This window comes from Malus sylvestris, chromosome 14 (assembly GCF_916048215.2).
Source record: "Malus sylvestris chromosome 14, drMalSylv7.2, whole genome shotgun sequence".
NCBI lineage: Eukaryota > Viridiplantae > Streptophyta > Magnoliopsida > Rosales > Rosaceae > Malus > Malus sylvestris.
In genome coordinates, this window is record NC_062273.1 from 23,131,510 (window position 1) to 23,145,671 (window position 14,162).

General features: G+C 38.9%; 2 protein-coding genes across 2 annotated transcripts; one reads left to right on the plus strand and one right to left on the minus strand.

The window, feature by feature from the left end:
• Positions 1-4,970: 4,970 nt before the first annotated feature.
• On the plus strand, positions 4,971-7,573 carry LOC126599421 (exocyst complex component EXO70B1-like). The gene has a single exon (XM_050265796.1). It carries the CDS (start codon positions 5,257-5,259, stop codon positions 7,204-7,206), a length of 1,950 nt encoding a protein of 649 aa, XP_050121753.1. The 5' UTR covers positions 4,971-5,256; the 3' UTR covers positions 7,207-7,573.
• A 1,004-nt stretch (positions 7,574-8,577) lies between these two features.
• On the minus strand, positions 8,578-11,540 carry LOC126599422 (SNF1-related protein kinase regulatory subunit gamma-1-like). Its single transcript, XM_050265797.1, has 6 exons — positions 11,086-11,540; positions 10,368-10,540; positions 9,864-10,046; positions 9,508-9,783; positions 9,233-9,396; positions 8,578-9,146 (listed from the first exon to the last, which is right to left on the minus strand). Exons 1-6 carry the CDS (start codon positions 11,270-11,272, stop codon positions 8,849-8,851), a joined length of 1,281 nt encoding a protein of 426 aa, XP_050121754.1. The 5' UTR covers positions 11,273-11,540; the 3' UTR covers positions 8,578-8,848.
• Between the last annotated feature and the right edge of the window lie 2,622 nt (positions 11,541-14,162).

The window sequence follows — 14,162 nt, forward strand, 5'->3', positions numbered from 1 at the left end:
GCTTCGCTAATGGAGTTACTGACAGCCGTTCTTGTTATCTTATAAACCCATATTGGCAGATAAACTTAATATGTCTCGAGTCTTGGAAAAGATGTTCCAACAAGTTACAACACTCATCTCGTGACCTTCCTATTCCTTATTGAGTATCGTCCAAATGTTTGATCACTCAGATTAGGTGATTCCCGTGATTGGTTATAAGATAGAACACTACTTGACTGTTGAAAGATCAATAGTCACTCTTGCTGATTCCCATCAAATTTGGACATGTGTCCAAATAATTAAAGTTATAAGCACAAATTTGATATGTGTCCAAATATAATTGGACATTGAGCAGGAGCGGCCGCTGATCTTTCACAACCAAGTAGTGTTCTATAAAATATTCATCACTGTTTGTCACACACAACGTTGATACGAGCCATAGATGAGTGGCCCTTTTTTGTTTCCTAGTTGTTTCCAAGTGTTCGTTACGTCTACGAGTGACAAAAAGTAGTTCAAAGGATTGGTTGGCTAAAAGGGTTGTCAAAATTGACTTCTCTTGTAATCGTTTAAACTTTCAATGGCATGACGGTTTGACGAGAAATTTTCTGTTACAGGCTTTGTATGATGATGCAAATCACTTTTGTTTGGAGCTTAATTTCAGGAGGAAATTAGGCTTTTTGCCCATATGGGAAAACCTTTACGGCAGATTCTAAGCATTCTCCTTTTCTTGTGGAGGGGAGAGCCGAACTTAGGATCTCGAAGTAGGATATTTGTTTTAGTGAGGTCATGTTTGGGTTTACTCGTATATATGTATTGTGTTCATGCCAATTCAAGCGTTAATTATAAGCAAAAAGGTAATAAATAATAATTTAATAATATAGTAATACACACATACCATCAGAAAATTGAGAAAAAGTTATCATTTTATTATTAAGATGATAAATAGTTGAAACAAGGTTCATCATGTAAACATCTAGTCCTATATTTGTTCGGATTTTTAGTCGTGAAATGGAGCGGAAACACCATTTGTGTTTTTTTTCCTCTTTTAGAATGACAACATGCAGAAAAAGAAAAAAAATATTTGTCGTTTTTATTTTGTTACAAAGAAAGAAATCGAACCTGAACCTATCATAATCTCATCATTAATTTTATTGGTGAAATTAATCCCAAAATAGCCTCTAATTGTCAGGTCTAAAATTAGAGGTTAATGTTTGTAGAAATTTTAGTCACGATTGATGGTCCAAGTGCTTCTATTTTCTAAGCTTGGCAATGCTCCGTGTGAAACTGGAATCATGGCTGCACCAATCAAATCGCAGTCCCAAAATTAGAAAATTGGTGAGAGAGACAACCTAACAACATTTTGTAAAATAATTTTTAATTAAAACGATTGATAGATAGATTAGGACAATTAAGCCACATTGTCCATACTGGAGGCCAAGAACTTTAGGTTCAGATTTTTGGGACATAATCTATTGGTCTCTTGTTTTCTTTGATTTTATGCTGTGAGTGTGTAAATGTAATTTGACAGATGTGTGTGACTGTGCGTAGTTACATTGATTATAACGGATGTACTTTCTTTTATGTAGGGCTGGATTCGGTTGGCAAATCGTGTCAAATTCCTTGTGCCACCTATCAGACACATATACATAATTACCAAAAATCAGTTACTGCTAGCCAACCGCCTTCTTGCGGTTGCCAAAAATCGGTTCAGCTAAAATTATTGGTTGGTTCGGTTGGTAAATTGCACAACCGGTGGTTTCCACTTCTTCCTCGCTATCTTCCAGTTCCAAGGGCTCAATTTGATTTTCAGATTGGGGTGTTTGTTCGATTGCATTGTGTGGTTCATTTTGGGTTAATCCATGTTGTGCACTAGCGGCTGTTTGGCTGGACTCCATCATTCTAAACATAAGCAACGCATATACATTCAAAATCATATATATGTACGTGTATATATAGTATCAGTAATCATCATGCTATCAATTTTGTTAATAATATTTTCTATATTCATTATGGCATGAATCATATACATATATACATATATATTTTTTAATTTATTTTCTAAACCCTAAAACTAAGGAGTCATGCATTTAAAAAATACCTAAAATATCTAAATAGAAGGAAAAAAAATATAAATATAAACATATATATATATATATATATATATATATATTGGTAGGTATGGCATACCGACGACATACAAAATCAATTACCAAAGCCATGCCATTAATTGTCGTATCGGTAAAATGTCAACCGATTATGAAAAAATGTCAAAACTATACCATACCATTATGAGCCGACCGGTATGGTTTGGTCAGTAAATCGGTTTATGGCAAAATTTCCCACCCCTACTTTTATGTACTCCAATCTTAATTTCGCATCCTTGCAGTTTAGATCAATTTAGAAATTTGATTAAGGAAATGAATGATTTCGATTATAACATACTATGGTTAAATTCGCTAATCCCGACTAGTAAAGAAAGAGGTGCACCCTAAGGATCTTAATTCTCTAACAAATGTTGATGGAACCTGAATCATTTGCAAACAAAGCATGGATTTGGATTTAAGATTTGCGAAATTGGAAATCTAACGTGTTAGGTGAGTTGGTTTAGTTACTATCGAAGTTTTTCTTTGCAATTTTCCTTTTTATCGAAAAATAAAATAAAATAAAAAGATATTTTTCTTGAAGCGGATTTTGTGACAGACGCAATAGCAGCTAGAGGTCATGCCATGAATTATTTACAAGTTTGGTTGTGGAAGCTTTCTATACTTGGTAGTTTGACTCTTTTCCTAGGGGTTGTTGCTATGATTTTTTCTTGTAATTTTCTTTGGATATTGTTACCGACACATATATTTTTATCTTTTACACATTTTTATTAATTTTTCAAAATTAATTTTCTCAATTTATTTGATCCGACGACTGAAAATTAAAACAAACGTGTGATAAATAAAAATGGACGTGTGGATAATACTATTTTTTAATTAAAAATAAATAAAATAAAAGGATACTTGGGGGTTGTTCATTGGTCAACTAATGGGGAGTTGCAGTTGACAATCACGAAAAACTCGCATTCGTTACATATTGCAAAAGTGTAGATCACCGACGTTCAAATGTTTGCGTCATTCAAGAGCAAGAAAAATAGAAAAACGAGAGTTTTTTTTTCTCATTTTTATTTTCATCAACTTATAATTTAATATAATATTGTCACTCATTATTATAGTCTGGTGGTATTTTTTTTCTTCTTAGAAGTGAGAGCTCTTATATTCAAATCTTGTGGATGGCGAATTCAATATCAAATTAGGCTGCCTATTGTATGGCTTAACTGAACTTCCTTTCCTCTTAGTGTAAAAATAAAAATGTACTAAAATATATATATATATATATATATATAATATTTTTTCACAAAAATAAGGAAATTACGAAAATGCTACCCTGTCATATCGCGTGCTTTTGAATCTTATCCAAACTAATCTGGATTAGATGGGATGATTAAACTTTATGAGATGCGATGGTTCAATTTTTAAGTTTGATGGTACCGATTAAGATTCCCTTAATTAGATATTTTAATTTATCTGGACTCATTAGCTTCTATTGTCGATAATTGTATATCTGAAGTTCCGCGTTTACTTTCTCCTTTTTTTCTACAATTTATTATTACGGTTTAGTGATATTTATTTTTACTTGTAAGTGAGAGGTCTTATATTCGATTCTCACCAAAAACTAGTTTAAACAATATCATTGCTAGTACATTATGAGATTCAGCCCACCCCATCCTTTTACCTTTAGTGTAAATAATATTGTTTGTTCAAAAAAAAAAATTCTCCTTTTCTAGTGTGGTTTGTATAAGAAAATATTTAAAATAATATTGTGATCATAAGATCGGTTTGGCCGCTGTAAAATACATATGTTACACAAATCGTAAACTTTGTGTTTAGATATTTGGGCCGATTTATTATCTGAACTTGTAAGTCATTATTAATCATCTTAATGAGATTTCATAAATAGTTAATTCTCTCATTGTCAAGAGTAATTTTTATAGTACGGTTACGCTATCACGGTGATGTTCTGTGTCAATGATACAAAAACATGTTTATAAATCTAAAACATGTCCCTGTATTATTTAAATAGACTCTTGCCATACAAGTCATTTTCCTCACTCATTATTCCGTTCATATTTGTCATGTGGGTAACCTCACTACAACTCACCCTGGTAAATTCAGTATTTAAAATTTCTTCGATATGATCGATATTTTCACGAAAAGATATGAAAATGGGGTGAAGTCTAAACTTCACCTCATATCGGAGAAACTCTTAAGTTTGAGTAATACTAGGGAATCGCATTTTTCTAAACCAAATTTGTAAACCGAATGATGTGGTTGTTGATAATTGAATTATTACTTAAGTGGTGATTAAAATGTTTGTTTTCTATTGATGACACGTTATTTCGTTTACAAATTTAATTTAAAATGTTGGTATCCCTAAATTTTCATTTTAAGGTTCCATCATTTTCATAAAAAGGAACCGATATCGGTATTCAATATATCTATCGATATTTATATAATTTGAATTTAATATTATATCGATACCGATATTTTAGACACTAGATAAATCAGTACTACTTTCTGACCAAGTCATTTACACCGACAGATATGTCCAAATTGTTTAGATCAACATATAGAAGCAGCGACTCATCTAGATCAAACTCCTTGTTTATGTGTGTGTGTGTGTGTGAACTGGTTTCTATTTGTTACCATAATTGGGTGTGAATGCGTTATTATTTGTTGAACAAATATTTTCATGTCGCGTTATTTAAATATTCCTATTCTCGTGTAAAGAAGAGAGAGTATAAGGTCGGATGGTGGGCCCCACCTAATTTTGACCCAATCAAACGGTGGAATTGGAAGCTTACCCCCAGGTTAACACCCGTGCACCAGCACCGCACCCGAACTCCCCACCCCGACACTCCCCGAACGCAAAGCTCAAAGCACGATAAGTAGTTTCCGTAAACTCACTCCTCTCTCTAAAATTCTCTCTCTCTGTCTTGTCGAGAACCAGCACGCCCCAAAAGCAGCCGGCCAAAAGCCAGACGGACAGTGTCGTCATTTCAGTCGCAGTCTCGGATAAACCCCGCAACCAAACACCCCCCGAAGTCCCCAACTCCGCCGTCCCCCGAATGGTCACCTCCGCCCCTAATCCCACTTTCCCCAAATCCAAATCCTAACTCCCTCACACCCAAACACCAGTTACCATCTCTAACCCTAGCAGCCAAACATCTCCCAAATGACCACCACAACCACCAGCATAGGCGGTGGCGGAGAGGACCGGGTCCTCGCCACGGCTCAGCAGATCGTCAAGAGCCTCAACACCCCCAAGGAGGTCCGCGAGGACATGCTCCTGATCTTCTCGAGCTTCGACAATAGATTGTCTAACATCACCAATTTGATCAACGGCGAGGATTCCAAGGCCGACGAGGACCGGTTCGGGGAAGCCGAGAAGGTGATTTTCCGCTGGGAGTCCAAATCCGAAGCTCACAGAAACTCAGTCCCGTGGGAGGAGTCGCCGGTCGAGGCCGGTGAGTATTTGGCGGCCGTTGATGAGATCCTCACCCTCATGGAGGGGCTTTCGGTCCGGTCCGATAACGAATTGGTTGACCGGGCCGAGAACGCGCTCCAAATCGCGATGACTCGGCTGGAGGACGAGTTCCGCCACATTCTGATCAGAAACACGGTGCCTTTCGACTCGGATCGACTCTACGGCTCGATCCGGAGAGTCTCGCTGTCGTTCGTGTCAAACGACGGCGAAATCGACGATGAATTTGGGAGTTTCGGCGAGGAGGACCGCGACGCCGGCCGGTTCCACGAGCGCGGTGGCAGCCTCGGCGATACAGACGTTGATTTGATACATCCTGACGCCGTCGTGGAACTGAAGGAGATTGCGGAGCGTATGATTCGGTCCGGCTACGAAAAGGAGTGTGTGCAGGTGTATAACAGCGTCAGGCGCGACGCTTTGGACGAGTGTTTGGTGATTCTGGGCGTCGAAAAGCTGAGCATTGAGGAGGTGCAGAAGATTGAGTGGAAGAGTTTGGATGAGAAGATGAAGAAGTGGATACAAGCTGTGAAAATTGGCGTTAGGGTTTTGATCAATGGCGAAAGGAGGCTTTGTGATCAGATATTTGAAGGGATTGATGAGACTAGGGAGTGTTGCTTCAATGACACTGCCAAAGGGTGTGTTATGCAGCTGTTGAATTTTGGAGAGGCGGTTGCCATTGGTCGAAGGTCGCCCGAGAAGCTATTTCGGATACTTGACATGTATGATGCCATGGCTGATGTGTTGCCGGACTTGCAGCAAATGATGACTGATGAGTATGTGGTTGGTGAGGCCAGGGGAGTGTTGGATGGGCTCGGTGATGCGGCGAGAGGGACATTTGCTGAGTTTGAGAATGCTGTTCAGAGCGAGGCCAGTAAGAAACCAATGCTGAGCGGCGAGATTCACCCGCTTACTCGGTATGTCATGAACTATGTCAAATTGTTGGTTGATTATAGTGTTACTCTCAATTCGCTTTTGGATACTGGTGAGGAAGAGTTGGAAAGGTTGCAAGGATCGCCAAATGATGATTTGGGTATAGGCAGCATGTCTCCGATAGGCCATAGGTTGTTGTTGTTGATTTCGAATTTGGAGTCCAATCTCGAGGAGAAGTCTAGGGTTTATGATGATGGAGCAATGCAGTCTGTGTTTTTGATGAATAATATTCAGTACATAGTGCAGAAAGTGAAGGATTCCGAGATTAGAAAACTCTTGGGAGACCAATGGGTTCGCAAGCGCCGTGGCCAGGTACGCCAGTATGCTACTGGGTATTTAAGAGCTGCTTGGAGCAAGGTCCTGTCTTGTTTGAAAGACGAAGGGATTGGCGGGAGCACAAGTAATGCTTCGAAGATGGCGTTGAAGGAGAGGTTTAAGAACTTCAATGCGAACTTTGAAGAAATCTATCGGACCCAAACAGCTTGGAAGGTCCCAGATGCTCAACTTCGGGAGGAGCTTCGGATATCTATATCAGAGAAGGTGATTCCAGCTTACAGATCATTTATGGGGAGATTTGGGAGTCAGCTGGAGAGTGGAAGGCATGCCGGGAAGTATATAAAGTACACACCGGATGACTTGGAGACCTACGTGTTGGATTTGTTCGAAGGGACACCGTGTGTTCTGAACCATCTGAGAAGAAAAAGTGCATAGGAGGTAAGCTCTTTGCTTTTATCAAAGACTAGTTGGAAGTTGGAATTGAAGTTATAATGTCGAAAACAAAAAAAAAATGTAGCTTGATGATGATGATGATACCTATTTAAATATTTTGCTGGTGTTAATGTTATAAACACAGGTTTTTTGTGAAAGCTATTTTCCAACCCATCTATCATCTACTGTAATAACTTTTGTACAGGTTCTGTAGATTTTAGCTTTTTGTTGCTGTCGATGTTTTTTCGTGGTTCATGTGTTTGATTTCCATGAATCGCCAGCGAGTCTTGTATGTTATCTGTGTGCGGAAGAAGAACTAGAACCATTGGTGTAAAATATTGAATTCGATATACACAACGATTCAGAAACATATACCCATTTACGTTTTGGTTTTATTTTTTTCTCTGAAAATGAGTGCAACTTGAGCTATTAACTTGAAGAATGGAGATGTAAATTTAATGTATATCAGATGTTGCGTGAATATCTAGCTGGTTACAACTCTTCTCTTCGTTTAGTGAGTTTTCGGAATTTTGTAAAGGCGGTGTTATGAATTTGTCTGGCTAGAATTAGGAACCTATTTATTACATCTGATGATACTTAAGGGATGAAATCGATTGTGAGCAACGTAAGTGGTTTAGGTTTCCAGAAAGTAAAGTTGAAGGTTGTTCAGATTGATTTAGTACATGTGTTTTTCATGTAGCGTGAAGTTCCCCAAGTTGGAAACCTTGTGTGTGTATGTATAGCCTTTATATGTATATATCGTCACTTAAAAGCCTTGGTTTTATAGTTAGCCACTTCTTGCCTTTAATAACAAGGAGTGCTAAGATCAGTCGAATACAAATAAGACAGGTTTAGATTAGTTTACGCGTGCTCGATTGTTTTTAGCATTTTTCAACAGCTGATGTTGAAGAAAACGTCCAACTTGGTCTTCGGACAAGAACAATTAGGAACAGTTTGTGAACGCATGGGCAACTGAATCTAGCATTTCACGGTGTCAGGCAAATCAACTAATTGGTCCTCTCAATTCTTGCTTGAAATGAGGAAACTTGTCTAAAAAGCTTAATCTAGGTAAATACAAGAGAAGTTGGCTTCTTGCTTGGGAAGAGAGTAGTTGTGGATGCCTAAGACTCAACCCCCAAAACCTTCTAAACAAACCTTCCCAACATCCCAATGAAGATATTGCCATTACCAATAAAGGCTAAAACTTTACTAATCTCCACGAAGTGCTTGTAACTCAAGTCGTCAAGAGATTTACCCCTTGTACTCGAGATCTTAAGTTCAATTTTCCAATTCCAAAGATTTACCCCTTATACCCGAGACTCTAAGTTCGATTTCCCAATCCCCTAAAGCCGCTTGTATCAAAGAGCAGAAAAGTAGATGAAAAGAGAAGGTTTTATTATTGTTACTGCAAAAAAGCTCCCATGGAGCTCATGGATACAACAAATTTACAGAGAGTCAAAACGGTGTCAAACTGAACACCAGTAATTACAGAGGACTTACCTACGACGAAAACACATCCAACAAAACCACCATAGGACCAGGACAGAGATCATTACATACAAGGGGAAAATAAAATCAAGAAAACGAAAAAGGATTGCTCATTTCGGTTGGGGAAAAGATTGGAACATTGTTCTCGATACCTCTCTTAAACCCTGCTATTCTGAGGCAGCGGTAGAACACCGTCAAAAAAGTCACCAAAGTAGCCACGGGGCTCGTGAACTAGCCTTGAAATAATGTCCCTAAGCGTAATGACTCCCTCCAGATTCCCATCATCGTCCACAACGTATACTCTGTGGATCTTCTTGGAGTCCAGCATCAGGATTAAGTCCTTAATTGTGTCATCCCTTTTGCACGTAACCATGGTACTCAACATCGGGTAGACTTCCTGATGCTTCTCTAGATGGCTTTCAACTGCTGTCAGGAAGTTCTTCGCCGTGATGGATCTGTCAAGACATGTCAAATGAGTGATCCAGATTTACATTGCAACTGAAATTCTTATGAATAAACTTGAACACTTCTCGCTACATACCTGTAATCATGGTATATTTCTGGTGCAGTAAGCAAGAACTGAACATCTCTTAGGCTGATATTACCTACTGCCTTGCTACCGCCATTTTCAATCACGGGTACCCCTCCAACCCTCTTTTTCCTCATCAGCTTAAACGCTTGCAGCACTGGTTCATCCTCGTACACCTGCAACAGAATATTATGCATTCAAGTTAAGCGTTGCGGTAACTATGCATGAGAGAAATCCCCAAGTTCATTGAAAGATAGTTTCAGGTGGGAACTGAGAAGAGATTTCACCTTGACAATGCAATTAGCAGTCATCATGGGAAGACCAAGCTCGGATAGTTTCTTCTTTCCCCAGCTCTCGAACCACTGAAGTCCAGCGCATTCCGCTAACATGTGAATCACAGCAGATTGTGTGATGATATTATCAATCTTTCCATCACCCAAATCAACTACAGGAACACTCTTCATTTTGTACTTTGAAAGCAGCAAGAGCATGGTCAAAAACGAGTTTGAGCTCTGCAAAGCAAGAAACGGAGCCCAGCGAAATGACCCCGAGATATCTCGAACCTGTATTCTCAAATGTTAATATATATATCATGGGAATGAATGATCTTATGTTATTGAAGATGTTAATAATATTGTATGACCTGTGTGTTCTTGTAAAACTCCGAAGAAGTCAAAGCCTCGAAAAAACTTCCAGAAGTTGCTGCGGCAAAATCAGAGACGAAATCGAGTCCTGCAAGATCAAGACCTTTCAGTCCATTAGCTGCTGCTGCCATAGCAGTTGCACTAGATGGACTAGTTGGGGTCCTCGGGGACGATGGTTCTGACTGTCAAGATTAGCATAATTATCATGTTTTATATTCCTCCACATTGATAATTCATAGCAAAAAAACGTAGCTCCCGAGTCTAAAAACTAAAAAGGAAAATACTTCGGCTCCTTCATATTTAAGGAGCCGTTCCTCTTTCCAAACAAATCACAGTTTGACATGTGCGCATGACTTTTCTTTTTATGGTTTTAAGGAGTAGTTATGTTTCTTATGTATCATGATTCAGGATGTGATTTGCAGGTAAGGAGGAACGCTAAGACAATGCATTTATAAACAACATAGTTGACGTTTTTAATGCATAATGTTTGTTAACTTGCTAACCTGATGCAGAATCCACACGACAATTCCGGCAAACTCAACAATGCCAATGTATCTGTCGATCCAGCTAGCGTCCTCAGGTGCATCGACATCCACCACCGGTGCACCAAGAATTCTGTGTTGGGCCAGGATTTTAACAGCTTCAGCTAAACTGGTGTCTGACCTTATCTCAATCACTGAAATACAACAAGTTTCCCAAAAAAATTAATCCAACAAACAACAATATTAAAAGCAAAATTTTCAATCCCAAAAACAATCCTCCACTTTTTTTCAAAACCTCCTAAATTTATCAGATTCCAACAAAACTGATCCCTCCTAGTTATCTCTTGATTTTTGTTTAATTCTTCTAATAACATTCACCATCAAATTCATATGGATCACTGGTTAGCTCCACTCTTCCTTACCTACAAATCACAGTCTGATACGTATACAAAAACGTCTCATTGAAATCTCGTAAGAAAGTTTCTCCAACACACGTCAAACGGCGATTTTGGTGATTTGAAGGCAACAAGAAACAACATGTAACGAACGAGCCAAGTATTTTCCTTTCTAATCAACAAATCATTTGATCATCACAGCAGATACATATGCTACAAATTCTAACATGATCCCATGTCATTACATCTGTATATATGCATATATATATATATATATATAGGAGTATATATATATATATGTTACATGTATATGTGTAGTGTATGGATGGATGTAAATGGGGTACCTTGATTCTCAGGAGCAGGAGGGAAAGCAGAAACAGGGACGCTCTCAAAACAAGCATTGAGCTTCTCAGTTGGACTCAGCTGTGGCTCCTGAACGTCCCACAAATCCTCTACCTGCATCCCCAGCTTCGCCTCTGGACTCCTCGGACTCCCTCCCTCCCCCGTCGTCGTCACCGCCGGCACACCCATTTTCCTCTCAACACCCAAATTTCCAACTCTCTCTTTCTCTCTCTCTCTCTGTGGAAACCCTGTTACTCCGAATCAGACAAAAATAGGATCACCCTCTCCAATATTTAACGACAAAAACCATAAAGTAAACACTAACACACGTCAGTGTTCTTGTCGTGCATGAGCAATCCAGGCCGTTGGTTTTTCATACTCCTACTGAAAGGTGCTCGTTCGGACACGTGTACGATTGTGATGACGACGATACATTGATCGTGATGGGCCTGCGGTTCAATTATTACGAGTTGTTATTTGGCAATGCATATCCGATTCCTCTGATTACTTTAAGGAAAAGTTCTTATCCGGTTTTCAATGCCGACCACACTGGTGGGCGACGCTATCGTGCGCCGGAGAGCCCTTTGCGCACCCTGCGTTCGAGGATGAACCGCTGACGTGGAAGTGAGACCGACACGTGGTTGCTGTTTACTGGATTGTAGGCTTGTAGCTTTGCTCAATGTTACCTGCGGTTCGGTCGTTGACGGTTACTGGTGAATCAGTGGGCGAGCGGGGTTTCCAAAAGTGGAAGAGAAACCGCGGGCGGGCAATTTGTATGGTCCGGGTCGGCTTACATTATACCAGGCCCAATGCTGACCTGTACTATGGTGGCCCTCTAAAGATTAGAGTTGAGTCCAACCCATTCTATATAGTCTCATTTATTTTTAATTCAAACAAAATGAATGTTGATAATTGGATTATGAATAATAGTAAATTGTAACAATGGTAATTTAATTTAACTCAATTGAAGCACTGATCTATTAACTAAAAATCTATTACCATTGGTCCCTCAACTCATCAAAACGTGCAGCTATAGTCCCTCAACTAAAAATACATTACTGTTGGTCCCTCAACTTTAATTCAACTAGAGAAATGGTCTCTCAACTTTAATTCGATTGTAGCATTAGTCCTTCCAACATAACTCATTTTCACAAAATTCTGAAGAAGTTGATGAAAATGACCATAGCTATACGTTTTGATGAGCTGACGGATCCCAATTGTATCAATGGTCATTCCAACATAACTTATTTTGATAAAATTCTAACGAAAATGATCATAGCTTACACATTTTGATTAGTTAAGGGACCAATGGTAATGAATTTTTAGTTAAAAGATCATTGCTCCAATTTGATTAAAGTTAAGGGACCAATAGTAATGAATTTTTAGTTGAAGCATCTTTCTCGAAGACTCTCCCGAGTCCTCCCTCTTGATCTATCTCTCCCAGATTCTTCCCTTTTGATCTCTCTCTCCCAGAGTTCTCCCTCTCGGTTTTCAGTCCACTCTCTTTCCCTCTCGATCTCTTTCTCCCAGAGTCCTTCCTCTCGATTCTTAGTCCCCTCTCCCACTCGAGTCGAGTCCTTTTGTGAACACCACAATTGCCAACGTCTCTTGACTCTCCTCCCAAAGGTGACCACCCATCACCGCCACTGAAAACACCACAATCATCCTGCGATTCGAAATATCATGTCATATTCTCTCAAATTAAGGTAATTTCTAAATTAGGGTTTTTGAATTATCTGGATTTCTGTTCAAGGATTTAGGACTTTTGAATTAGGATTTTTGAAATTTTTAGGTTACTGAATTTAGGGATATAATTTCTTTATTTTATGGATTTAATTGGTTTTGGTTTTGATTTTAGTTTAGCTTTGGAAAATCATGTTGTAAAGGATCTTGCTGGACTTGTTGAAGTCTTCTTTTTATCCACTTTGGGGGCTCGATTTGGCTTGATTTCAGGCCACTGGTTCGAGTTTGGTAGTCCTTTTGATGGCAGCAGCAGCAAAGGATGCAGGCTGTTAGGGTTTTTTCTATTGGGCTTGGTTTTGTTGTTAGGTCCATACTTTTGTTGTTGTGTTTGTATTGTATGTGGGCCCCTCTCTTGTAAATGTAAATATGTGTGTTGTTGGTAATAAAACAAGAGCCCAATGTCAGACCCAAAAATAAAAGTAATTGGTGACACACCCCGACCGAGATCGAGGCATGTTGGCCGTCACGTGAGGGTGACGTAGCCATGTGCACAGTGAGGAAGCAATTAAGATAAGAAATATACGAATAAATTAAAATCAAAAGCTACTAATGTGCACTAATAAACGGGAAGTGCTAGGAGTGAAATACAACTAATGTGCACTAATAAACGAGAAGTGCTAGGAGTGAGATACAAGTGTAAATACTTCTATTTAGAGCATAGAAAGTCTAGGTGCAGTCCAGTAGGACAATTACTAATTTTACAGTACCCTAAGATGTCCTACAATTATTTTAATATGTCAGAACCGCCGGAATCCTCGTACGTCACCAACAGCAGTTACCTAAAACCTGGAAAGGCGCAAAACAGAAAACGTGAGTGGGCAAAAACAAATGTTTTACAAAACCATTTCATTTCTCAACAGTTCTAACCCCTCGCCGTAAAACATGTATAATTTTCCCAGAAATAGAATATAATCATAGGACTTTTGAAATTTTTAGGTTACTGAATTTAGGGATATAATTTCTTTATTTTATGGATTTAATTGGTTTTGGTTTTGATTTTAGTTTAGCTTTGGAAAAGCATGTTGTAAAGGATCTTGCTGGACTTGTTGAAGTCTTCTTTTAATCCACTTTGGGGGCTCGATTTGGCTTGATTTCAGGCCACTGGTTCGAGTTTGGTGGTCCTTTTGATGGCAGCAGCAGCAAAGGATGCAGGCTGTTAGGGTTTTTTCTATTGGGCTTGGTTTTGTTGTTAGGTCCATACTTTTGTTGTTATGTTTGTATTGTATGTGGGCCCCTCTCTTGTAAATGTAAATATGTGTGTTGTTGGTAATAAAACAAGAGCCCAATGTCAGACCCAAAAAAAAAAAGTAATTAGTGACACACCCCGACCGAGATC